We start from the raw sequence: 24,286 nt of genomic DNA, 5'->3' as shown, positions 1-24,286 counted from the left end.
TTATTTTGGCAGAGCTGAGGTTTGAACTCAGGCCCTTGTGCTTGCTAGGGAAGCACTTACTCTACTGAGCCATCTTCCCGGCCCTGAAATTCTTCTGTTCTCATTAGTTTGCCATGTAAACTTTCCCTCCTAGGTGCATGTAAAGAAAAGAATTAGGTAAATCATAGCCCAAATTTATAAAGGTCTGGCAAAAATGATGAGGTCTGGATGGTGTATAGTAACCAGGCTAAAGCCATGGGCTGTGTCTCCAGGAGGTCCCTGGTGTCTTAGCCACCTACTCTTGCTCTGGTGAGCTAAGGGCCAAGGGTCTAGGTCAGAGGGCCATGTAGGGGCTGTGGTTTTGGGAGTGGACATGATGTCCACCTGGGCCAAAGGAAGTGGGATACTTAGTGCAAGGCCCAAAGAGTGCTAGAAGGTTCTCTCAGCAGATGCTGAGGAGCAAGCAAGAAAGGAGAGGGTGGCTGCTCCAGGGCAAGGCTGCTTTGGAACATGTAGTGAACAAGTGGTGCCTGGCACCAAGCCATGAGAAAGGACAGCAGCAGCCAGCCATTGCACACTGGAGGCACAGGCCCCCTATCCTCTTGTAGGGGTGCTTGGGGCAGACAGAGGGGCCCATAGAAGCTGTCCGTTCACAGCCACCAGCTCCACCTGGCCCCTGAAACAAAGGTGGCCCTACCAGCTCTTCCTGTGGAGTCTTCTTTTGGGTCTGTGCTATCTTGAGTTGGGCGCAAATGAGAAGTATGTGCAGAGCGTGGCAGGGAGTAGGCAGGGAGGTGAGGTGGCAGACCGTAGCCCTGAGACCTGGCTGGAGGAGAGAAGGCCATAGCCTGCCATTACAGGGAAGGTAAGAGCCATTCCCTCTCCCACGGGGTGGGACAAGAAAGAAGAGCAGAAGTGTAGCCAGCAAGGACAGTACCTGCCTCTGAATGGACCCTTGGTAAATAGGGTGTCATCATGGCTGTTAACTTGCAGCCTCATAGCACAGGTGCCCAGTTCCTGGCTGGGGTGGTGACAAGACATGGCCCCACATGGGGGTCATGCCAATCATGCCAACCATTGCAGGCCAGGCAGCCCTGGCGCCAGTCAGGAAGGCCTGAGGGCTGGCTACAGTAGCCTATGGCCCTAACCCAACCAAGTGTAAACATGCAGGCGCCACCCAGAGCACTATTGGCTTTGAAGTCTGCAACACACTGCCTCCTGACTCCTGGCCCTGCCCCCTCCATAGCTGGTAGCTTGTCACAGGTGCCTGGGGCACCAAGGACATGCTAGTCTGCCACTTGCCCTGCCCCAGCAGAGCTTCATGGGCCCAGGCTGGTCCTGCTGTCCCCAGGTGTAGAGCCATGCTGGGGCCTTACTGGCCTCTCAGCCTGTCCTGTGCCCTTTGTTGCCCAGAGCACAAGGCTCTGAGCTATGTCACCTCCATTGGGAGCCCTGGGTTATAAGCAAGGCAGTGTGTGCCAAGGGCCACACACAGGGCCTGGTATTGAACAAATGTTCTAGAAAACAGCAGCCCCTTTCTGTCCATGGATACGCAGCGCCTTTGAGAGCCATCTCCATAGGAGTGGGGAGGCTGGGTCTGTGATAGCTTGAGAGTGTGTGGAAATAGGGTTCAGGGCATGTCCCCCCTCCCCCAGGGACGGTCTACAGGTTCTGGGCCCTGGAGACTGTCTGATGAAATGAGATAAAGCCACTTTACTTCCTGAGTGTCCACCAAGGCCTTCAGGGAGGCGGATCCTTGCTACAGGGACCTCTCACAGCAGAAACCCATCTCACCCAGCAGCAGCTTGAGGTGGGGTGGTCCATACATTTGTCCTGCTTCTACAGGAGAGGACACTGAGGCTCAGGAGGGAATGGTTTATCTAGATCCCACAAAGGCTGGACAAATGAGCCCGCCCTGGCCCTTGGGTTGTGTTAGACTCTGCTGCTCTACCTCCATACTGCATGACTGCTCTCTGAGACCCATTCCTCAGTAGAATTTGGGACTTGATGTGCTAACCAGCATTGACCCCTGGTCCTAACATAGATGCAGAGAGGCCTCCACGTAGGCCAGAGAGCTGCATGAGGCAGAAGAGCAGGGAAACTTCCCATCCTAGCTGCTTGGAGCTGCTTGGCACCGCTCACAGCTGGTTTACCTTCCCTCTTTGGTGCTGCTTCTTTGATTTGAATTAGAACAGTCGCTTCAGACCTTGGGCAGGTCCCAAGCCCTGAAAGAGAGACGCACATATAATGACATAATTGTGTGTGCCAGCAGCCAAGTTCCCACTTCAAGGCCAGGGACAATGGGAACTCACCTGGCATGGAAGCAATGCCTAGACTCCCTTATGCATCCAGTGACTGCTCTGGGGAGCTCCATTCCTCTCTGAGAAGGCCAGGAGATAGAGAGTTATCCTTGTGGACACAGAGTCCCTAGCAGGACTATGGTGCTAGCAGAGCTGGCCAGAGTTCAGCATTGTTTCCTAGGAGCAGGGACCATAGAACAAGTCCCATAGGCCTTGCTTTTTATATTCACTGTGATTGATTTGGAAAACAAACCTTCCAACTGTTCCTGTCCTCTGAAGGTTTTACTTGTTGGATATGCTGTTACCTAGTCTTTGGGGTCCCCGCTTATGGGATGCCTGTGATCTGGAGAACAGCATCCCATTCCTGCCCCCCTGCAATGAGTAGTACAGTGCTAAGCCATATTCCCTGGCCTCACCAAAGCTCTCCTGAGGCCTTGGCTTCCCTGGCGCCTCCTCACCAGATAACCTGAGGTCTCTGAGTGTAGGGTTGTCTCTTCCAGGGACCTGGGTCTTCCTACGCTAAGGCTCTGGGGAAAAGGCTGCCTCATACCCCTGGGGTGGACTTGTGTGTCAGAGAACAGACAAAATGGGCCCCCACTGGGTGGATTCCCTGCTGTGAATAGAAAGAGCCAGGCCCCACATGGGGCTATGAGTAGCAGAAAGAAGCCCCTGCTGCCAGGCTGCATCAGGATGTGTGTGGCTTCTGATAAGCCGCTGACCTTGCTGAGTCCCCAATGCTAGCAGGGCTTTTCTGAAGAGTAAAGGATGCCATGAGGGTACCTCCCCATGCCATGGCCAGGGACCCATTTTGTCTAGTGTCCAGTGAGCAGCATCCCCTTCTTCAGTAGTGGCCACACCCACAGTGCATACCAGGTCACCTTCGGTCTCCTATGTGGGACTGATGGGTGCTGCTGTGAAGTGACAGTATGGATCACACAGTTCCAGCTGTGTGCTAAAGTCGCGCTCCCTGACTTGCCATGCATGTCCCCACAGTTGGGCCCAAGGACATGGAAGTTCAAGGTTGGGGATGTTACATTCACTCAGTGCAGTTGCATCTTCTGCCCACGCCATAAAGCACAGGAGCAGAAGTGACTGAAACTCTCCTTTGAACTTGGAATCATTTCCAAACCTCCATTCCAGTGCAGTGGGAACACAAAGCCAGTGGCAAAAGGAAGCCTGTTGAGCCCTTCCTGAGGAGGTCACCAAGCACCTCCTGTGCCTACCTTATCCCGGATGCTTAGGACAATATTGTGGACGTGTAGGTCAGTGAACTGGCCACGACGTGGCCTGGCGCCTGCACACTGCCCTGCTTGGTCACAGGAGAATGTAAACATGCACGGGAGCCCTGGCTTCCTGGCCTCCTCCTTTGTTTATGTAGCACTAAAACTAACTTTGGGGTCATCTCTCTCTGGCATGAAAGCCCTGAAGCTTTTTGAAGTTCCCTGGAGTTAATAAAATTACTCTGCCCTCCTTCTGAGACCCAGGCTTGGGGAAAGACGGACCTCTGCTGTCTCTGCATTTGGCTTTTTTAAGTTACTATTTCATAACCCAAAGAAGGGGCAGGGAAGATGTAGCCAGAGGGCTGTGAGGGCTTCTTTGGGGCACTAGTAACCTACCTGTGGCCCAAGCTCTGAGGATGGCAAGCCCTAGCACTACAGGACAGGCCGGCAGCGTCTGTAGTACACTTGCAGAGCCCAGTGGTCATCTCACTCTCATGCATCCTATAGCCCAGATACCTCCACAGCAGTATGTGCCCAAGTTTTATCCCAAAGATCCAAGAGCCCCTGTTCTACCCCCACCCCTTGGGCCCCCCCAAGGTGAGTCACCCCTTGGTGAGTACTTACTCAGCAGGACTCTTTGGGGCAGGACTATGCAAGGCCAGGCCTGGGAGCTGACCTTTTCTGGATGCCCAGTCCAGTGAGGAGACAGATGGGCCAGCTGGCAGAGGTAAGGCAGCATGGCCAGCTCAGGCCAGGAGGGCCCAGGCTCAGTCCTGGGGTGCAGGGAGGCTGTCTGAAGGGGTTGTGTCACTGTGGAGCCTAGTTGGGTTGGTGCAGTCCCAGGGTGGGGGCAAGGAGGGGGGCAGTGGGCAGAGAGGGTGGAAGGAGGCACAAGTGGGTAGATGGGTACAGTAGCTGGTGTGGGGAGGTTTCTTGGCTATGTGACCCTTCTAAACTTGTCAGGTGATTTGCTTCTATATTGTGTCTGCTGTTGTGTGTCAGGTATGTGTCAGTGAAGCTGCTCATCAACACAAGGCCATTAGTGCAGAGCACAGTGCCAAGGGGCCAGGGCAAAGCCACCCACTCACACAGGCCCTCACGGCAAAACAGTTGACTCCAGTTACGTAAATGGGCAGAGTATGCAAAGGAGGAGGAGGTAGAAAAGAAGGCATGGTCTGCCCTTCTGGAGCCTACTTCTCTGAGGAACCATGAACAGAGAAACACGTGAGGATATGACCCAGGCCAGGTGGCCAGACAAAACCAAGGTGGAATGCAGGGAGAGCAGGCTATGGCTACAGTTCACCCTGCAAGGCCTAAATCTGGGCCTATACTAGATGTATCAGATGGTAGCTCTCAGTGTCTGTCCTCAGTCAGTTTCTCGTCACTGGGACAAAACACTTGTCATACACAATGCAAGAGAGGGTTTTATCTGGCTCACAGTGTTGGGCCATAGTCCGTGGTTAGCAGGCTTCAAGGAACAACCACAGGGTGGAAGGATGTAGCAGAGGGCAGCTGCTCACAGCACAGAGGTCAGGAGCAGAGGACAGGAAGACCAGAAGAAAGAGGGACCCATCACTTCCACCACCCAGCCGACTCACAGCATGTTCCTGGACTGTGAACTTTTGGTAGGGTCTGTGAGACTGGTGCCCTGGGGGACATTGAGGTTGAGACCAGGAGAGCCCCCACACGGGCTGCACACAGGGCCAGTTAGTTCACAGCCTCAGTCCAAGCCATAGCAGACTCCACAAGGCTTCTGGGCAGAGAATCATCAGCTGTGAAACCAGGCCCAGTCCTGCCAGTGCTATTCAGAAGGCTATTCTCTACATGGACTTTGGGCTCCTGGTGCTTTTGATATTGGGAGTCGGGTCTGTGTCTCAGTCACGTCTGTCCCCAGGGGTGAGGAATGGCCTGGGGCACCTCCTCTGCCTCCAAGGGGCCCCCAAGGACCCTGGCCGCTGCTTCAGGCCAGGTGAGCCCACCACACTCACTGCTCACTGGTGTAGAGCCTGGTTGGCTTGGGTTAGTGCTTTTGTCATACTGAGGATGTCACATTATGTGGCCCATTCAAACCTCATCCCGGCCTCAGCCCAAGTCTCTGCAACAGGATTGAAGGTTCTGCGGATGAGGGGACAGAGGGGTTCCATAGGAAGGAGCCCAGTCAGCAAGGGCTGGGCCAAGGGACAACATTCTCTAGCCTGCTCAGCTCAGCACCATAGTGGAGGGTATCCTGGCAGGAGCCCTGGGCAGAGGTAAGCAAAGCCGACTGAATGGTAAGGCCCAGCCTGTGCTATACGGGCATGTCCTCCTTCCCCAACTCTGTCTGGCCTCGGGAGGCTCATGCAGACCCAGCTGCTGGGGCGGGAGTGGCCCTGGGGGAGCTCCTGAAGCTGAGTCCTGAAGGACGTGGAGGAGACCCTGTGTGGGAACGAGGCCTGTGAATTATAAAGGGCTGTGCTAGTGGAAATTATTATTCTTATCATTATTTGTATCCGATTCATCAATCACTGGGGAGAGGAGGAATGCAAGTACCTTTTATCTGGTGCTATGAATCAAATAGAATAGGATATGTTTTTCCAAAAGGTTTTTAGGGTAAATGAGACAGTTTCTGCTTTTCAAAATAATCCATCTTGGGCCCATGGCCAAGTCTGAGTAGAAATAAGATGCTTCCAGGGCTGAGAAGAGCCCAGCCCACATAGGTGCCAGGCAGAGGCTGTACACTTGTCATTTCTATCACAGTCCCCTATGGGAGCGTGCTCATCATCATGGCTCAAGTTTGCCTTAGGAGAGAGTACCCACAGAGCAGGGTTGGCAAAAATAGGAGATGGCCTGGCCAGGGAGGAGAGGTCTGAGAGAAGCTTCCAGATGTGTATAGCTTATGCAGGGTCAGGCTGGGCCTCGCCATGTCTTCCTACATGTGTGCTCCCTCTGGGCCTAGATGCCACAAAGAGATGAGGGACAGCAAGAGCAGGGGTATGGTGCCCACAGAAGATGCAAACACTACTGACATCCTCCTCTTTTCTCCATGCTCGCTGTCTGCACAGGCAATGGATGACTACAGTGTGATTGGTCGCTCTCTGTTCAAGAAGGAAACCAATATCCAGCTCTTCGTAGGGCTCAAGGTGCACCTGTCCACAGGGGAGCAGGGGGTCATCGACAGCGCCTTTGGCCAGAGTGGCAAGTTTAAGGTCTATATCCCTGGTAAGTGCACTTTCTCCTCCGGCTCTGGGGCACTGTGCAAGGCAGGGACATGGTAGAGGTGGTTCCAGGATGTGCTGCTTGGCCTAGGTTAATGATCCTGCCTTTCCAGCATACATCCTGACATGGAATCAGGATCTGGCCTGAGCAGGGTCAAGGTCAGAGTCTGAGCTCCCACTCCACCCTATAGGGGTGATCTTAGATAGCCCAACTCCTCTCTGAGTGGGGATACAGCTAATCCCACAGGACAGTGTAGGCATGAGGCAGACCACCCTCAGTGTCGCCTGGCTTTGGGTACTCCTGGGTCAACAGGGCAAAACCTTGAGTTTCTCCCTGAACTGGTCCCTGGCACATGGGCATTGATTCCACTCGCATTTTACAGAGGCCTGAGGGATAGACAGTGAATATCCCAAGTGTGTATATGTGTATGCACGTGCATGCTTGTACAGAAAGGGGGTATGAGAGGGACTGTGGGAACATTCACATCCATGCACTATGATCTGCGATTTTTTATTCCCCAACATGGTCTTACATAAAGTTCCCAACACAGCTGAGTTGAAGTATTTCCTTGTGGGCACCTATCAGCCTCCCCTCAGTGTCACCTGGGCCATTCCTGTCCTCTGTGTCAATTCTAGGCTGGCTATGACAGCAAGGGGCATCCAGCAAAGGAGCTCTGTCAGCACAGTAATGTGGCATCCCTAGGGAAATCTCCCTAAAGACAGTCGTGTGCCAGCCCCAGCCAGCATGCAGGACTCCTTTGCTCCTCTGCAAAAGTGAGGGGGCTGTGGTCTCCCTGAGCTTTCTCTAAGCCGTGAGGCCACAGATGACACCGCCCCCTCCCGGGGAGATGGTTGCTGCCAGGACCTTGCTTCTCCATGGCACCAGACTGACCCTGTTTGACTGCACCCCTTGCCTCCCCCAAGCCAGAGCTAAGCCACAGAGGCAATGCACTCTAGTTGTGACATCCTCAGCCTTCCAAATCATGTCTGCCCACCACCCCTTCAGCCATCCCAGAATGCTATGGGTCCCCTCGTCTTGAGTGTGTATTATCCTCAGAGCCTGGGCTTTTCTCTGGGCTCCAGAGAGTGTGCAGGAGATAAGCCAGACAGCCTAGCTTCCAGATCATGCTACCAGGCCAGGGTGTGCTTCCACAAGGGAGAGCCCATGGGATGCCTCAGCAATGCTAGGCATCCAGAGAGGCAATGCCCAGTGGGCAGGGAGCCCAGGATGCTCACCCTTCCCTGAAAGCACTATCCCAGGCATGAGGAGTAGACCCCACCGTACCCTTCTGAGGAGTCTAGGACCGTGCTAGTCTCCCCTGAGCTCCTCTCCCTCTGGCCAGGGCACATTCAGGGCTGGCTGTCCCCAGAGGAGGCGGTGGGGGTGTGCTCCCAGGCTGGGTGGGCGGAAGGAGGAGGGATGTGGCAGCATGGTGCTCTGGAGTTCACATTCCTCTACAGGTCAGCTGCCTTCTTAGTTGTCTGCTTCCTGTTTGTGGTGCTCTTGTTAAACATCACTGGTCAGATTCCTTTATCTCACCCTCCTCCTTCCATCTCTCCTTGGCCCTCCCACTGGTGCCTCCCTTTAACCTTACTGAGGAGCCTTCATTGTGAAAGCATCTTCAGTAAGTGAGAGCCACCCTGTACCAGGGGAGGAAAGGCTGTGGCAGGCTGCAGGGTGGTGGGGAAGCTGGGTCCCATGCTCAGAGGGTCCTCAGCATGGGGAGTGGATGGAGTCGGGGCTGCACCCTGCAGAGCAAGCTCAGCTGGGCCAGATGGGAAGGGTCCTTGGGTTCCCTTGTGGCAGCCCCTGCCTAGGGCTGCAAGTCACATGCCAGCAGGGCCAACCAAGGGTTGAGGAGCCAAGTGACATGCAGCTCTTTGACTCATTATATAGGGATGTAGGTCCTGGATCCCTTCTGTCTTGTCCCCTGATTAAAAAATGAACACTGTCTCAGTGAAACAGAGCCCACACTGGGGCAGCCAGCAGTCAGGACTGGAGAAAGGGCCTAAAAACTGCACTTCCAGTAGTGCTCTCTACAGAGTTCTTGAACTGTTGGGACTCCACAGTGGCTTTGCTGGAGAAAGGGTGCCGGGCACTGAAGAAGCTCCTGCCCCTGTGGCTGTGTCACCACATCCTGAAAACCCTGACATAGGGCCACAGGTCCCAACCCTTCTCATTCCCACGTGGTAAGGGACAAGAGCCCCCTCTTGGGGACTTCCCATTGGAGAAGAGCCGGACGACAGGTGCAGGGGACTTGTTCTTGATGCCTTCCAGCTCTGAGTTCCTCACTCTGGAAGATAAGAGAAATATGCACACACCTTTCTCTTCTGAAACCCTTCTGCTTGCACTAGCTCCGCCAACAGCCAGGTACATGGTGGGCACCCTCCTCCATAGGGTTCCTCACTGGCTGTTTGGAAAACTCCAAGTGCTGCTTCCCAACAGGACATCCAGAGCCTGGCCTAGCATAGAAAGTCATGGGCCCTGCATCCTCCTGCACACAAGTGACCATGGAGCTGCCAAGGCACGGAGCTTCAAGTACTCACTAGATTGAAGCTAGGGCCACAGTGATGCCCTAGAACCACAGTAATACTCATCCTGCACATGGGTGCCTCCCTCTTGCTGGAATCCCAGCACTTTCCGTATAAATAGGAGCTTAGTCTTATCATGATGTCACTGGAGGTTGAAGATCCTGCTGATTTTCACTTAGGGTGACCAGCTTGGGGGGATCTTTTTTTTTTTTTTTTTTTTCCAAAATTTTATTGATAAACAGATAGCAATGAGAGTTTCAAATCAAATCGGAAGTACAGTTTCAACAAATAATACACTGTGGGGGGGATCTTTAATAAGCTTTTAAATTATCATAACTTCATGGACTCTATGTGCATGGGTTACAAAATGAAAGAGAAATGTAGAATCATATGCCCAGAGAGATAGACCCGTAGGCATCTTTGTTCACTCCTTGGCCAGCCCTCAAGCTGAGAAGTCCAGTAAGTCTCTGTATATGCTGTCACTTACACCTGCATTGTCCCCCAACCCTAAGTATCAGGTCTTCCTTTTTTTTTTTTTTTTTTTTTCAGTACCAGGGATCAAGCTCAGGACCTTGCATTTGCCAGGCAGGCACTTATGCCACTGAGCTATACCCCTGGCCCAACTAGGTCTTCCTTCATGGGGCAGGAACTGTGGTTCAATGTGTGTGGTGCAGCCTGTCTGGTAACTGTCAGAGCTAGAGTTCAAACCCAGAGCACTGACTCCTGACTCCTTTGCCAGAGGCTGTCTGCATAGTAGCTGGACGGGCAGGGTTGTCCTCAAGTCCTGGTCACCATTGCAGCTACCACTGGTACCACCACCAGCACTTTATCCACCTCTCTGTGGCCACACATAGTATTGTCCCATTCTACAGGGGAGGGCATGGATACTCCTTGCATGGAGCAGTCAGTGGTGGCCAGTCTCTTAATCTGCCCCTGGTCCCTACGGAGGCTGCTGTGCACACAGAGCCTCTTTCTTGGGGGCTCCCACACTGCTGCTATCCTTTTCCTGTAGGCCTCCCAGCCATTCCCAGAATTCCAGATCCAGCAGGATCATGCACCATGTGTGGAGAGAGCAGGCAGACTCTAGTCACCTTGTGTCCTGGACAGCTGGCACCCTTTACCCCTCCACCAGGATTTTGATGCTGCTGACAGAGATTCTGCCATATCAGAGTTCCTGCTGGATGCTGGCATGGAATTGGAAGTGATGTGGAGCCTGCACTGGTCACCCACAGACAGCACTGCATGCCCCTCACCAGCTTGGGAGAGTAGGGAGCCAGGTTTACAGTTATAGGGTTTGGGTGGTAATTGCAGTCACCTACTGGTCCTCTCTCACCCATCAGGCCTGGCATCACTGGCTCTCTTCCTTTTGCCAGCCTTCCTATACCATGTACCTGCTCTTTCGTGTCTCAGTGTAAGATGCAATGGCGGATTGTTCGTGTGTCTGCAGTGCTATAGGTACCCAGCCCCCAGAGCCCCCACTCCCTTGCAGCTCAGGCTGGGGCCCACAGCAGTCATTCCTGCACCAGGCTAGAATCTGGCAGTCCAAATTCACAGGGGCTGGCAGGGCTGGCTTAAACAGAGGCCTGCCTCACTGGCTGGTGGATGCTGCGTGTCTACACGTGGTCTCTTCTGTGTATGCCTGTGTCCTCGTCTGTCCCAACAAGGGCATCAGTCACCTACAAGATTAGGATCCACCATGATAGCCTCATGTTAACTTCCCTTCTTTCAAGACCACAGCTGCAGGGCCAGCCAAATAGCTCAGCGGATTAAAGCACCTGCAAGCCGGTGCAGGGGCCAGGGGTTCAGTCCCCAGGCCTGCCTGCTGTGCTGGCCCCACCCCCAGGGTGCACTGAGACAGCAATTGAGACTGGGCATGGTAACACACACCTGTAATCCCAGCTCTTGGGAGGCTGTAAACAGGTGAATCAGTATGAGTCTGATCTATTAGTAAGACCCTGAACATCATGTAGACCCTTCCTTTCTAGAGGTTGTTACTTCTGCCTATGAAGATAGGGATGCATTTATTTGGTCACAGTGAGAAGAGTGACTGTGCAATCTCCCACATGTTTATGAGCCACATTCATGCTGTGTGCTGTGTGTGGTACATGAGGTCTTATTGCAGAGCCCCTGGCTAAGGATGGCATCAAAGTGGCTGGGGATGCTGGTGCTCTGAACCTTGAGGACATGTGGGGGCCTCTCTCTTCCTAGAACATGCCTAGATCAGCCCACACATAGCATAAAGGATGCAGCAATACTGTGAGGGCCATTCCTGCTGGCCCTGAGCGTCACCTTAGCAGCCACTCATGTATAGTCCCCCAGAGGAGATTCCCACACCTGTGAGTTAGAGCTTCATCTCTAAGACTGCAACAGGATCCACCTGTCCTTAGCTCCATCTGGCAGGTGGAAGAATCAGCTGTCCAGTAAGATATCCTGTCCTGTCACTTCCTCCCACCCAAAACACCAGCTTTCAGTGCCACCACCTTCCCTCATGCCTGCCCCCGTGCCAGCTGGCTTCCTGCAGGCAGGCTGTGGGGTTCTACATTTCCTTGCTTGATGGTTCTTCCTGCTACCACCAGCCAGGAGAGCTGGGCCTCCAGGACTCCATGGAGGAGTTGCATGCCTGGGCCTGGGTCACAGTTGTGTCAGAGATCAGCAGCAGCATTTCTTGTCTCCAGCCACATCAGACACAGAGTTGGATGGATAGCTGCATTTGTTATAGATGTGCAGCCCCCATATACGTCTTCTTTTATGAAAGGAAGAGGAATTTAAACAACTGCCTGTATTAAAATCCCTCCCTGGCCATGACCACACCACAGTTAGGCCACCTTCCCCACATGTTTACCTTCAAGGGCCCACTCTGAAGTGTGTCCTGGGTGACTCACTGCCTTTAGAGCTCTGGGCTTCCAGCTAGTGTAGTTGGAAGCCAGTTTCAAGCCAGTCTCAATTTCCCAGCATGTGCCTGATGCCTAGAAGGTGAGGTAGCCCCCTTTCCTGGCCTGTTTGTCCCAGGAAACCTGGTGGTCCAGAGCTGAGGCCTGGTGCATCTGCAGAGGCAGCCACCACTCAGCTGTACACCAACACTGCTGGCCACAGTGTCAGCACATCATCCAGTGTTTCAAAAGAGACTGGAAATGTGGATTTTTTTTACACAACAGCTTCTCAGATGTGGGCCAGCCGTTGTGACCCCTGTGCTAGTGCCAGATCTGCAATAAACTGCCCCTTCCTCTACTGCAGCCTGTAGGAGAATCCTTCCCCTCAGGTCCCTGAAGGGACACCTAGGTGACTGTGCAGACCCTGCAGGGCCCAGATAGAAGGAGACCTGACAACATTTGGCTGCAAGACTCCTGGAAACCCAGGAAGCAAAAAGTTAATCTGCACCTTTGTGCCAGAGTGGAGATTCCGGGAGCTTGGGTTGTGGGTGTCCTTGTGCTTCCATGAGTGGGGCTCCAACAGCAGGCTTGGGGCTGTGTGCTCCCCTGGGGTTCAGGTGAAGCTGCTTTCCTTCCCACACAAAACATGCTCTCCTGCCTGGCCAGCCTCCTGGTGGCAGCTACAATCTGTGGAGCAACTCCATCACCTGTCCTTGGGCTGCACTAGAGCCCTTGGCCAGCTGCCTGGGGTGTGGTTCCTGCCAGCACCACATTGGCTCTTGCTGAAAGACATTGGCAGGCTGGCATTCATGCACACTTGGCATCTTTTGCATACTCTAAGACATTGGAAGTAGAGGACATTACCAAGCAAAAGTCTGTAGATGGGAGCTACAGTCTGGCCAGAACATGAGCTTTCCTGAGCCAGTGTCCTCGTCAGATGGGTTGTGTTGAGGATCACCCTCTCTGCACTGTGAATGACTCCAAACAGAAGGAAAGCTGAGGTACAGCTCTTAGACTACTGCCCCACCAAGCCTGACAGCTGATTGCTTTCCCAGTGCATGCAATGAATCCTTTGAATGCTTGCTGTTGTGGCAAGGCTGTGCCTGTCATCAGGGTATCCTCCTGTAGGAATGAAATATAGTTGTAGCTTGAGACATGTAACATTTTTGCTATGTGATGTAAGATACCCAAGTAACTTCTCAGGCAGCTGTAGATTCATTCTCAGAGAAGGAGGGTACCACCATGGGTTGTGAGGTCTGTTATTTTGTTTCCTGACACCAATATTTGATCTGGTGTGGTTTGATGGTATGGTCTGGCTTGGCTTGGCTTGGCTTGGCTTGGCTTGGTCTGGTCTGGTCTGGTCTGGTCTGGTCTGGTCTGGTCTGGTCTGGTCTGGTCTGGTCTGGTCTGGTTTGGTTTGGTTTGGTTTGGTTTGGCAGCGTTGGGGGTAGAACCCAGGGCCCTGGCAGGGTAACCAAGGAGTCTACCTGAGATACACTCCCAGCCCTGACATGGATGTTCTGAAAAGAAGCTGGCCTGCACTCCTGGGGTGTGTCTGCCTGGTGCTTTGATGCCTCCAGGCTATATTGTGCATATATGGGAAGAATTGCTCCAGGAGATCTGGTGTCCTTCTTAGCATAGCCTGCAGGGATGCACACAGGGTCCCTGTGCCCTCCACAGTAATTCTCAGTTTGGCTGCTGGTGAAGGTGTGTTTAGTTTTGCATAAAGACAGGGCTGGGGCATTGCTGTAGTGGGAGCTCAGGGGCCAAATCCCACACAGGATAATTTTACAGTCTCTTTGGAAGTCAAGGGCTGGCAGTGAACTGGGCTAACCCACTGGGGTCTGATCCTGAGATGCCCTCCATCCCTATACCCCAGGGCTAAGCAGAGAATGGAGGTGGGAGGTGGCTTCTTCCAAGCTTCACACTTCTTTCCTTCCCCCTGTGGCTGACAACAGACCCCAGCACAGCTGATAGAGAGGTCTTCAGAAGGTAGCAAGCACCTTGAACATCTTACAGAGGAAGGGAGCATGAGGACTGAGGGGATGACATGACTGCTCCCGTGGGAGGGGTTGTTAACTGAGATAGCCAAGCTTGGGCTGTTTTGAGGGGAGGCAGTTTCCCCAGGTAACAAAAGGGAGGACAGGCCTTCAGGACAGAGGGAGCAGCACATGCTAGGGCCCAGAGGCTGGACAAGGCAATGGTAATAGAAACCAGTGTGCCCTGTGTGTCAGGATATCTGGGGCCTGTCGTGAGTGCTTTGTATATTGGAACTCATTCACTTGGTGTGTTCAAGAGTTGATGTGGGAGTGGAGTTTATAGCAACGGCACTTCCCTCTTGGATCTCCCTAGGCATCATACAGGACCAAGGCTGGAAGCCTCTGGCAGCTCACTCCAATTCTGGTGGGGTCCTGATGGTACAGGGAGGAGAGGAGATGACTTCTTAGAGGCTGCACTCTGTGCTGGCACCTGGCCTCAGCCTCCACAGAGCCTATGGATACATGCAAGATGCTCCCACCCCATCTCCCGCCTTTAGGTGGAAACCAGAAAGACCAGTGTTGTGTGTGTCTCCCAATCCACTTCTCACTCATAAAAGCCACACAACCATATTAGAGAGAGAGAGCTTGAAACACTGCAGATGAGTCACCCACAGTCTCCGCTCTCCAACACCCAGGGACTTTAGTTCTGTTTCCACAGGCAGCAGATGAGTCAGGAGTGCTCCATCGAGGAGTTAGGCCTCTAAGTGCCTTCCTTCTTCACCAGGCTCCCCATCAGGGAGACAAGACAGCCTCTAGTCAGGAGCAGGCAGAAGCCATGCAGTCAGTCATCTTCATAGCTCAATGACAGGACTGTCACCCTGTCCTCCACACATACCTGCTTCCTTCCTCTGGGCTCTGACTGCTCCCTAGATACCCCTCCCTCCTTGCGGTTGCCTGTTTTGCCTGCAAAGAGACCAAAGTTACCCGTCTGCTTCTGGTTAGGTACCTACTAATTTTCCTCTTGCTCCTATAGCTGAGCTCAGAGTCACCCTGGAGCTTTCCTCTGACTTCGAGTATGAGCTGTTTCGTGAGTGCACACCCTCACTCTCACATATATCCATTAATTATTATGTGCACTGGTGTAGGCACTGGGAAGACTTAGGGACTTACAGGTGGGGTCCCCAGTCAGTTCTTAGCATAGTATAATATCATGCAAAGGAAGACAACAAAAGTGCAGCCATAGTCTCTCAGTTTCTTCAGTGTTTATGATTTCATACTCAGAACATTTTTAGGGCTGGGGAGATAGCTCAGTGGCATAAGCACCTGCCTGGCAAGTGCAACATCCTGAATTCGATCTCTAGTACCAAAAAAATATAATAAAAATTTTAAAATATGGTGGAAATGTATATGTAGTTTTCAATATGTGCATGTACGTTAAAGTATTTCCCATAGAATGATGTCATTTAACCTTCGCCATATACCAGAAGATGATGCTACCTTACATAGTTCAAACAATTTAAATTCCTACTTTACAGCAAGGAATCAGCAGCACAGAGAAGCAGAGGAATAGGTCCAATGCCATGCAGCTGTTGAGCCCAGAGCTATGGTTGAAACCAGGTCCCCCAGCCCTTAGGTGTGGGCTCCTACTGGGCGCTCTGCCCCTGGTATTCCCCTGAGAGCCCATCTGCTCCCCCAGTCCTGTGAGGAGGGCCTACATGAGTTCTAGAAGTTCAGTTCTGGCTATGGGGCTATTAGAGAAATGCTCAGGGCCTCAGTTTCTCTGTGTTTGGAAAGGGAGTAACCCTATGTACAAGTAGTACTGGGTAAAGAAGAAAGTGCTTGCAAAGCCTCCAGGTCCCTGTCACCTTGAGTGGGCCTGATGTCCAGTCCCCTGCACAGGCTGCCATCCCGGGCCATCAGGGATGTTACAGCTCAGGAATTGGGGTCTGTCTGGTCAGCACACAATTCTGTGTGGCATCTGTGATACCTACAAGTCCCAGGTTTGTACTCACGGCCACAGCACAGTGAACAGATCCCTGGGATCACCACCATCCTCCTTGCCCCGGTATCACCCCCTGAAACCATCTGGGACTGTTAAACGGGCCAGTTACATGTCAGGTGCAGATGGCAGAACTTGCCTCAGCTGAGCCATGTGATATGACTCACCAGATTCAGAGCATCCTATGCAGATCCTAGGACCTGGCCTCCTCCAGGAACCTCCCAAGTGAGTCATGGGTATTCCTCCCATCCACATGCTGGGTCTGTGCTCACCTCCATGCCAGTCCTGTGTCTGAGTACTCAGGGCCCATTGGACACCCTGGGCCAGCTGTTCTTCCTACACTGGAACTCTGTTCCCCAAATGATCCCAGGGGCTGCTCCAAGCACTAGACCAGAGTGGCAGGAAAGCCATGTTTGATGGAGCCAGCTTTCTACCACTGTAGCCAAACACCTAGGATAACCAGTACATAAGGAGAGGTTTGTTTTGACCGAGGGTTTCAGTCCACATCACTTGTCTCCTGTCCTCTGACAACACAGCACATCATAGTGGCAGCACTCAGCAGTGGGGTCCTAGTCACCTCTGCACAGCCAAGATATCTTCAAGACCAAGACCCAAGACCTCACTTCCTCCTCCTAGGCCCCACCTCTTAGAGGTTCACCCACCTACCTGTTAGTTCCCAGAACTGAGGACCACGCCTAGAACACATGGTGGGGTGGGGAGTAACACTCCGCATCCAGCCACAACACTGTAGCTGTGCTGTGTCATCTTCACAGCTTCCCTTCTTCTGCTAGCCTGGAGTAGGCACATGTTCCCACTGTGGTCCCCAGGTCAACTCCTCCCACAGCAGTGGCAGGCTCGGAGCTCTGGCTCCTGCACATGCTCAATTTGAGGGCTCATGTCCTGTCAGTCCTTGCAGTCCATCCTGCTTACCTGACTGTTTTCGGTGGCACATGTGTGCCGTGAGCTCTCAGCAGCCCTGCCACAATGCTGGCAGTAAAGACGGCAACTTCTGGCCAGTCAGTGAAGAGCTGAGGGTTTGCCAGTGGCTGACCTGAGCCCAGTGGCCTCAGATAGGAATTAGTTCCCACCAGAGCCTGGGCAGGTGTGGGCTGCTGTGCTGCACCCAGGACCTTGAGGGACCCTCATTCTAAGGACTGATCACCTTACCCCTTGCGAAGGCTTCTGACCCCCTCTTCCTGTCCGTGCATGGCATGACCTCCCTGGGGGTCAGGCCTAGCCCCTATACCTGTCTGCAAGCCAGATGCAAACCTGCAACTAAGAGTAATAATGCTCCTTAAAGAGATGTTTCTGTGGAGGAGATTGAAAAGAAGCCTCCCATAATCCCATCATTGGTATTTTGATATGGGTCACTGTCTTTTCCACAAAGGCTGCTCTTTATGTGGGCAACAACACAGCAGGTGTGTAAAATTGTGTGTGATGTTCTCTCCAGTTAGCGTTACTATTTAAGGTGTTCGTTCTTCTACTGCTTTATTCTATCATCTTTGTGGGAGATTAAAGCACATAGTGACTGCCTTAGCCCAAATCCCAGTACCGTTGCTGTCTGATCTAAAATGTGGGGCGAGAATGGACCTCTGCAAGCCTCAGTCCCTGTATCTCTAAAATGAGTTTCAGGTAAAGATCCTGGCTCAGAATGTATAGAAAAATGCAAATGCACTAGTAGTATTCAGCACAGTGCCCAGCATGTTCAGGTATCTCTAACATCTCTCTGTAAATTGCATCTATGAGGACAGCTTGGTCTTTAGGTCTGTATTTTAATATGGTAGGCTATTTTCTTAAAATGGATTCTCAGAAGTTGGAGTCGTGAGTTTTACAAAGAGAATATGACAGATGTTTTAGAAGATTCTGAGAGCATTGGTGAAATGTCTCTTCGTATGCTGTCTCCCAGGCAGAAAGGCTGCCCTTCTACACCTCCTGTCCTGGCTCCCTGTGCCCTCTACCCTCACTAATTCCACCATGGCATCTTGGCCTTTTCTTTGCACTTCCATGGTAACTGGCAAAGTTATTCATAGCACCCTGTCCATATTACTTTAGAGAGGCTCTGATGAGGGTGCTGTGTGCGGCCGGCCTCTCTGTTCCTGTCTGTCAGGATGCCCACCCTGGTGGCTCCCAGAGCTGGAAAGCCTCCTGCTCTGCAGATCCTTGTGGTGCAAGCTGGTCACTCCAAGCTCTGTACAAGTTTGAGGCACTACTGCCAACCTGGTCCTTCATCCTCTTCAGCATCTCTGTTCCTGGAGCCCCTGACCATGTCTTGAACCCTGAGCTCAGAGCCCAGCCTTAGGGCTGTCTGTGCACCTCCAGGAAGGAACCAGCCCTGCAGGAGTGGGGTGCCTCCCAGATCCTTAGAGGAGGAGGCATCCCTGAGGGCATGGACCCTATAGAATCTGAGCCCCAGTGCAAACCTAGGGCCTAGGGAGTTACTGTGGTGCTTGACAGAGGAGGTCAGGGTTTGGGGTCTCTATGGACCGTGGCAGTGCTGGCTAGAGATGGTATGGCCTGGGCTATTGCCCATAGGGGAAGTTGTGTAGGCCAAAGAGCCCAGGTATCTTTTGTATACATGCCATCTGGCTGCTGGCCCAGCCCTGACAGCCTGTCCACTCCAACTTCCAGGGAGGTCCAACGTTGGCTTTGTGAGGCATGGCATGGGCACACCCTAGGTCCAGGCAGGCAGACGTTCCACTGTACTGTCCCCACAGCCTCCACTGCTCTCACAAGAAACCTGGCCAACAGCCTGCTTGGGAGAAAAGAGTTGGAGAGGGGTGAAAGGTGAAAGTTGAGGTTTCAGAAAATCCCTATAAAAATGAAAACAAACCATTAGTCTTTCTCCCTGGCGTCTTACCCTTCCAGTGCCCTTTGCAGATCCTGCCCCAGGTCTATGGGGACAACAGTTCTGAAACCTAATCCAGCCGCTAACCAGGACTGCCACCCCCAACGGGTGTGTGCTGTCTGGGCTTCGGAGGAGTGGCTGGAACCAAGAGCAGGGAGCACTTTGGGGTCTCTTCCCCATGGGAGCAGCCAGCCTCCTCCCCCTTGGTCACTGAAGCATTTCAAAGCAATTGTAAAAACTATATGAACCCCATCGAAGAACTGCTACAACAATGTTTATACCCAGCATTTGAAACAAAGACAGTGACATTATAAATAATTGTAGATGATGAAGATAGGCAAGGAAAAATAACATAATTAAAAGAATTTTACAAGATGAACCGTTCACAAAGATGGATGGAGTAACACAATACGTTAAAAATATCTGCAATTAACATAAACACAGCACTATGGACAGGAACCATCTGCTGGCCAGCTCAGCCTGGGCTGGGTCCCCTGTTATCCCCACAGGGCCAGGGGCCACTGGCTTCTCTGGGTGGCCATTGCAACTCCAGGCCCCTGGAAGAGGTTGAAGGGGGGTGTCCATCCTGGCTGGGGTAGAGGCCTGCTTTGGGACCTGTTTAGAAGACAGCACAAAGGACAGGAGGACACGAAGAAGCATCACAGTGCTTCCTCTCCAACCTCCCAGCCCCAGGTGCAGTGGCCTAGCCACTGTCTCCAGGTGCCTCCTCATCTTGGCACTTTGACACCTGGGTAGTTCCCAGGGTCCTGAAATCACTGTGTCAGGGGGTGTGTTCCGCCCTCTGCCCCACTGCAGGGCGGCAGGTGTGGGCCAGGTGTGTGATGTGTGGTGTCTGCAGCAGGTGGGGATACAAGTGAAGGAGAGCCTGACACAGCTGTGAGGGCTGCGTGCCTACTCCATGACATCTGTCTGAGGCTGACACACAGAAGTAGAGGCCAGCGCGCTTCCATGTGTCTGTGTGATTGTCTACAATACTTGCGTTTGGGGCAAGAGTAGGAATTGAACCCAGGGCCTTTGCCCTATGCTCCATCCCCTACCCTTTTTTTATTTTGTATTTTGTATTCTGAGAAAAGTTCTTGCCCAGAAACCAAGTACCCAGGCAGGGATCAAACTTTTATTCCTGCCTCACTTTCACAGAGTGCTGGGATTATAGGCCTGTACCACTTTGCCTGGCATAAAGTTTATGGTTAACAAGCCTGTGCCACTCAGAGGACCATAGACAACCCATAACCAGCAAGATCTGCTGGATGATGGGCTGGAGAGATGGCTCAGTGGTCTAAAGCACCTACTTGGAACAAGCTTGGCAAAGCACAGGGACCGCGGTTCGATCCCCCAGCACCACATGCCAGCCAGCCCCGCCCCCTTGTGGGCTGAGCTGGCCACACGCATACACACACTAAATAAAAATGTAATAAATAAATAATTTAAAAAAAAAAAAGATCTGCTGGATGGGAACTCAGTGTAGACTTGATGTTGGCCTCTCAGCCTCCCTGGCCTTTTTTGTAAGAGTGAAATACAGAGGCAGCCAAGCCCACCCACCACTGTCCCTGGAGATAACTCGCTCTCCTCCTCCTCTGGCTACATTCCCTTATGTTCTGTCTTCGCCATCCATGTGGAGGGGAGCATCCCTTACCCAAAATGCTTGGGACCAGACATGTTTAGGCTTGGAGGTTTTCAGATTTTGGATTTGTATAGACTTTACCAGCTGAGTACCCTTAGTGCAATCTTTTTTTTTTTTTCCCCAGAACTGGAAATTGAACTGTGTTATGTTGTATTTTAGGGAAGGGTCTACAGGGTGTTCAGGTTTCACTACTAGCTTGGACTCATAGTGATCCACCTATTTACAGCCTCCTAAGAGCTGGGATTACAGGTGCAAACCACCATGTCCAGTCTTAATTGCTGTCTCAGTGCACCCCTGGGTGGGGGGCGGCATAGCAGGCCCAGGATCAAACCCCTGGCCCCTGTGCCTACTTGCAGGCATTTTAATCCGCTGAGCTATTCCCCTTCCCTGCTTAGTGCAATCTCAAAGCTGAAATTCCTCAAATTTTTTTGCATTTCAGATCTTAGATCAATTTTGGATTAGAAATGCTCTGGCTTTGGAGGGGGTGTTGTGTGTGTGTGTGAATGAAATTTTCATATATGTGGCTATACTGAATTGGGTGTGATCAGAGGACAATTGTTTTCTTTGTGGAACTTGCTGTTCTGATTGGCACATCTGCTAAAAGGACTGGTTCGTATGCCTGGAACCTGTCTGAGGATACAGAGAAGCAGATGCAAATCCCTCTAACCAGGTCCCAGAAGCAGAGCTGTGTACTCCTGGGATGTATGCAGCTGCAGGTGGGAGAGGCTGTGGGTGGCGGTTCCATCCATTCTGACCTCCCATCCCAGGACATCCACATTATCTGATCTACTATTCCTTACCAGCTTGATGTATGATCTAGTTTCTCCCCATATGCCGTGCTCATCCTGGTTTCTCAGAGGCCTGCAGTGAGCCCTAAGTCCCAGGCATCCACAGGAATTCTCCTGGCCTTCCCTGGGCAGAGAGAATGGTCCTTCTCTCTGGAGAAGGAGAAAGGCCTGGGGATTTGCTTAGAATCCAGGCCCCTGTTGGCTTTGCCTGGTTTTCTGCTGAGGGTAGAGCCAGGTAGCCTGAGGTGCTAAGTCCTCATTTGTTGGGACCCCCCAATATGGTCACCTTATGGCCCTGGGGTCTATACCAGTGTCTTCAAGAAGGAAACATGGAATAAGCTGAAGATCTGGGATACCCACTGAGTATCTCTTTGGGGTTGGTGCCCTCCTCCTGAGTAACCACCTTTATCATGAATGGAAAGGGACAGTGATAACTGCTTAAAGAGAATGATCTAGTTGGAAAACTGGAAACTGGCCCAAAGCTGGGCCTTCCCCAGGCAGCAGCAGGCTAAGTTTTCCTGAGGTGAGTGAGCTTAGGCCAAGGCCAGGCCAAGCCACACAAGAGCTCAAAACCCACGGCCTCTAAGGAGCCCTCTACACTAGCTCTAGGGTCTACTCGTGCTGGTCTAAGGTTCCCCACAGATAAGCATCAGGGAGGAAGAGCAGGGCTGAAGAGAAGCAGTGTGTAGTCAGGCCTGGCTTTGATTCGGGAAGCACCTGGGGACAAGGAGTGCATTCTGGGCCAAGATGTAAGGGAATGCTATGGCTGGTGTTAAGGATTGGGGGAGGAGGGCAGAACATAGGCAAGGCTGCGGGGCTGGGGAGGGGGAGGCTGTGGTGGACAAGGTGTAGGATGCAGTGGGCCAGGCACTGTTGTACAGTGGGAGGAAAGGATGCAGTGGACAAGGCTAATGTGGGAGAAGTGGGATACAGTGAGAGGAAATGGGGTATGGGGAGAGGAAGTAAGATTCAGTGAGAGAAAGTACAATGGACAGGAAGTGAAATTCAGTGGAGAAGTATGTCATAGAGAGGAAGTGGGACACAGAGGAGAAGAAGTAGAGAGGTGCCCTGAACCTGGAGGCAGCTCTGCTGGGAAATGAGGTGCTGGCAACCATGTGACCTGGCCTTGTGCTGCCTAGAGCCAGAGGCAGATGTGGGATGAGGAAGGGAGTGTGTGGAGCAGAGGTACAGGGATGCAGAATCACATCTGGAGTCTCCCCAGGAACAGCCAAGAGGCTGAGGGCCAATTCCACATAGAACCCATGTGTGTCTGGGGCGTGTCCACCTGTGCATGCATGTGTGCATGCCCTTGTGTGCACTGGGGCTGTGATGGGAGGGAGGTGAGTGAGAGGCCAGCTTCCTGACAGGGCAGTTATAAAACATTCATAAAACTTTTATTGGACTTGCCACCCTTCCAGATAAATATTTTTCGATTTTATGAGCTTGTTTTAGGGCCCTGAGCTTAATCCTGGCTTTGTAGCTGCCTTTAAAAAAATTAAATATTGTTTTGGCTGAAGGAGCCCCCACCCCAGCCGCCCAAGGCAGCCTGCACTCTGAGCTCGTAAATTCCTGCCACTCTCAACTCTTGCCCTCTCCCTCCACGGTCGAAGTTAGTGCATGACAAGCCTGAAAAAAAGGAGAATAGGGAGGACGCAGCTTCTCCTGTTCTGTCACCATGCTCCCCAATGCTGTGTCCTCATCCTTGTCCTGGCAGGAGCCCTGATCCAGTGCAGTGTTGAGAAAGGCAGCAGCTGAGGGACTGCCTTGGGATAGTCACCTGTCCCCCAAGAGAGCCAGGGCCTCTGCTTGCCCTGGAGGCCCCAGAACAGTCTGCTCCTCATGGGCCCTCTTAATCCTTGAGCCTCAGTTGCCACATAACCTCAGGCTTCCCTCTGCCACCCGTCGCTCTCCTCCCTATCCCTGATGGCCATCCGAGGCTTCTGCTGTACTGCTTACTATTTCAAGTCTGTCCCCTTGCAGATGTGATGTTCACACCATGTACCCACTCCAGGGCCGGGCCTGGGCCTCATGCATGCAGCATCTGTGACCAGCAGGGGGTGACACATGGTACGGACCCCATAGGTAGCAATGGCTTTAGCACAGTGACCGTTGACCTAGTCCAGACTCCAGATCATGCAGACACTGTTCAAAGCACTTCTGTGATAGCAACACATATGAGCCTTGTAAGCCCATCCTGTAAAGTAGAGGTTCCTGCTATCCCCATTTTCAAATGAGACCAAGCCATGCAGATGATCCATGTCTGATGTGAAGCCACATGGCTGATCCAAGCCAAGCATGTTCAGGTCCTGTGGCCTGGGTGCAGCACCCAAGCCCATTGCAGTTATAGCTGACCCCTTAGAAGATGAGAATAAGAGCCACTGCCCTTTTGGGCTGGGCCACCCAGCAGGGACTGAGCCAGCACTTGGCCTGGAACAAGCCCTTGCCTAGCAAGCAATTAGCCAGTACCTGGTGCTGGCCCTAGGCCAGACATGCTGAGGGCAGGAGGGGTATAGGCTCCTAGGCCTTCACAAAGGGTGTGTGACACCTCTAGCACCTTGGTTCTGGCTGGCATGAGAGTCTCTAGCAGCCTACAGCACAGCATGTGCCATGGAGGGACAGCTGAGGTGAGGGACTGTAGGCACAGGGCCTCTGGGCATTCAAAACTAACTGGAGATTCAGAAGGGTCTGTCAGATGTCCAGTGTTCAAGGTCAATAGTAATTCACAGTGTTAGAAATGCGCTGAGGCCAGATCCCATCAAAGCCTATGTTTCTTGCCGGTGAGCTTTGGCCCCTGGGCAGGCAACCTTGAATGGAGAAAGGCAGCTGCCCACCCAGATCTAAGAGGAGGTCTTGCCAGGCAGTGTCACAGAAGATGGTCTTGGATGGAGAGAGAGAGAGAGAGGGAGGGACCCAGCCAGCAAGGCTCTGCTCATGAACA

The 24,286-nt window shown here is 52.5% G+C and overlaps 1 protein-coding gene across 5 annotated transcripts in view; it reads left to right on the top strand.

Moving 5' to 3' along the window:
- The window catches only part of Eefsec (eukaryotic elongation factor, selenocysteine-tRNA specific), a 235,211-nt gene that overhangs the window by 196,845 nt on the left and 14,080 nt on the right, over positions 1-24,286 (top strand). For all 5 annotated transcript variants that reach the window (XM_023706386.1, XM_004646097.2, XM_023706387.1 and 2 more), the window contains one exon: positions 6,541-6,697. In XM_023706386.1, the coding sequence (XP_023562154.1) occupies positions 6,541-6,697 (157 nt within the window). The remainder of the gene's footprint in view (positions 1-6,540; positions 6,698-24,286) is intronic.

Source organism: Octodon degus, unplaced genomic scaffold (assembly GCF_000260255.1).
Source record: "Octodon degus isolate 3935 unplaced genomic scaffold, OctDeg1.0 scaffold00254, whole genome shotgun sequence".
NCBI lineage: Eukaryota > Metazoa > Chordata > Mammalia > Rodentia > Octodontidae > Octodon > Octodon degus.
This window is presented reverse-complemented; position numbering and strand designations above follow the sequence as displayed.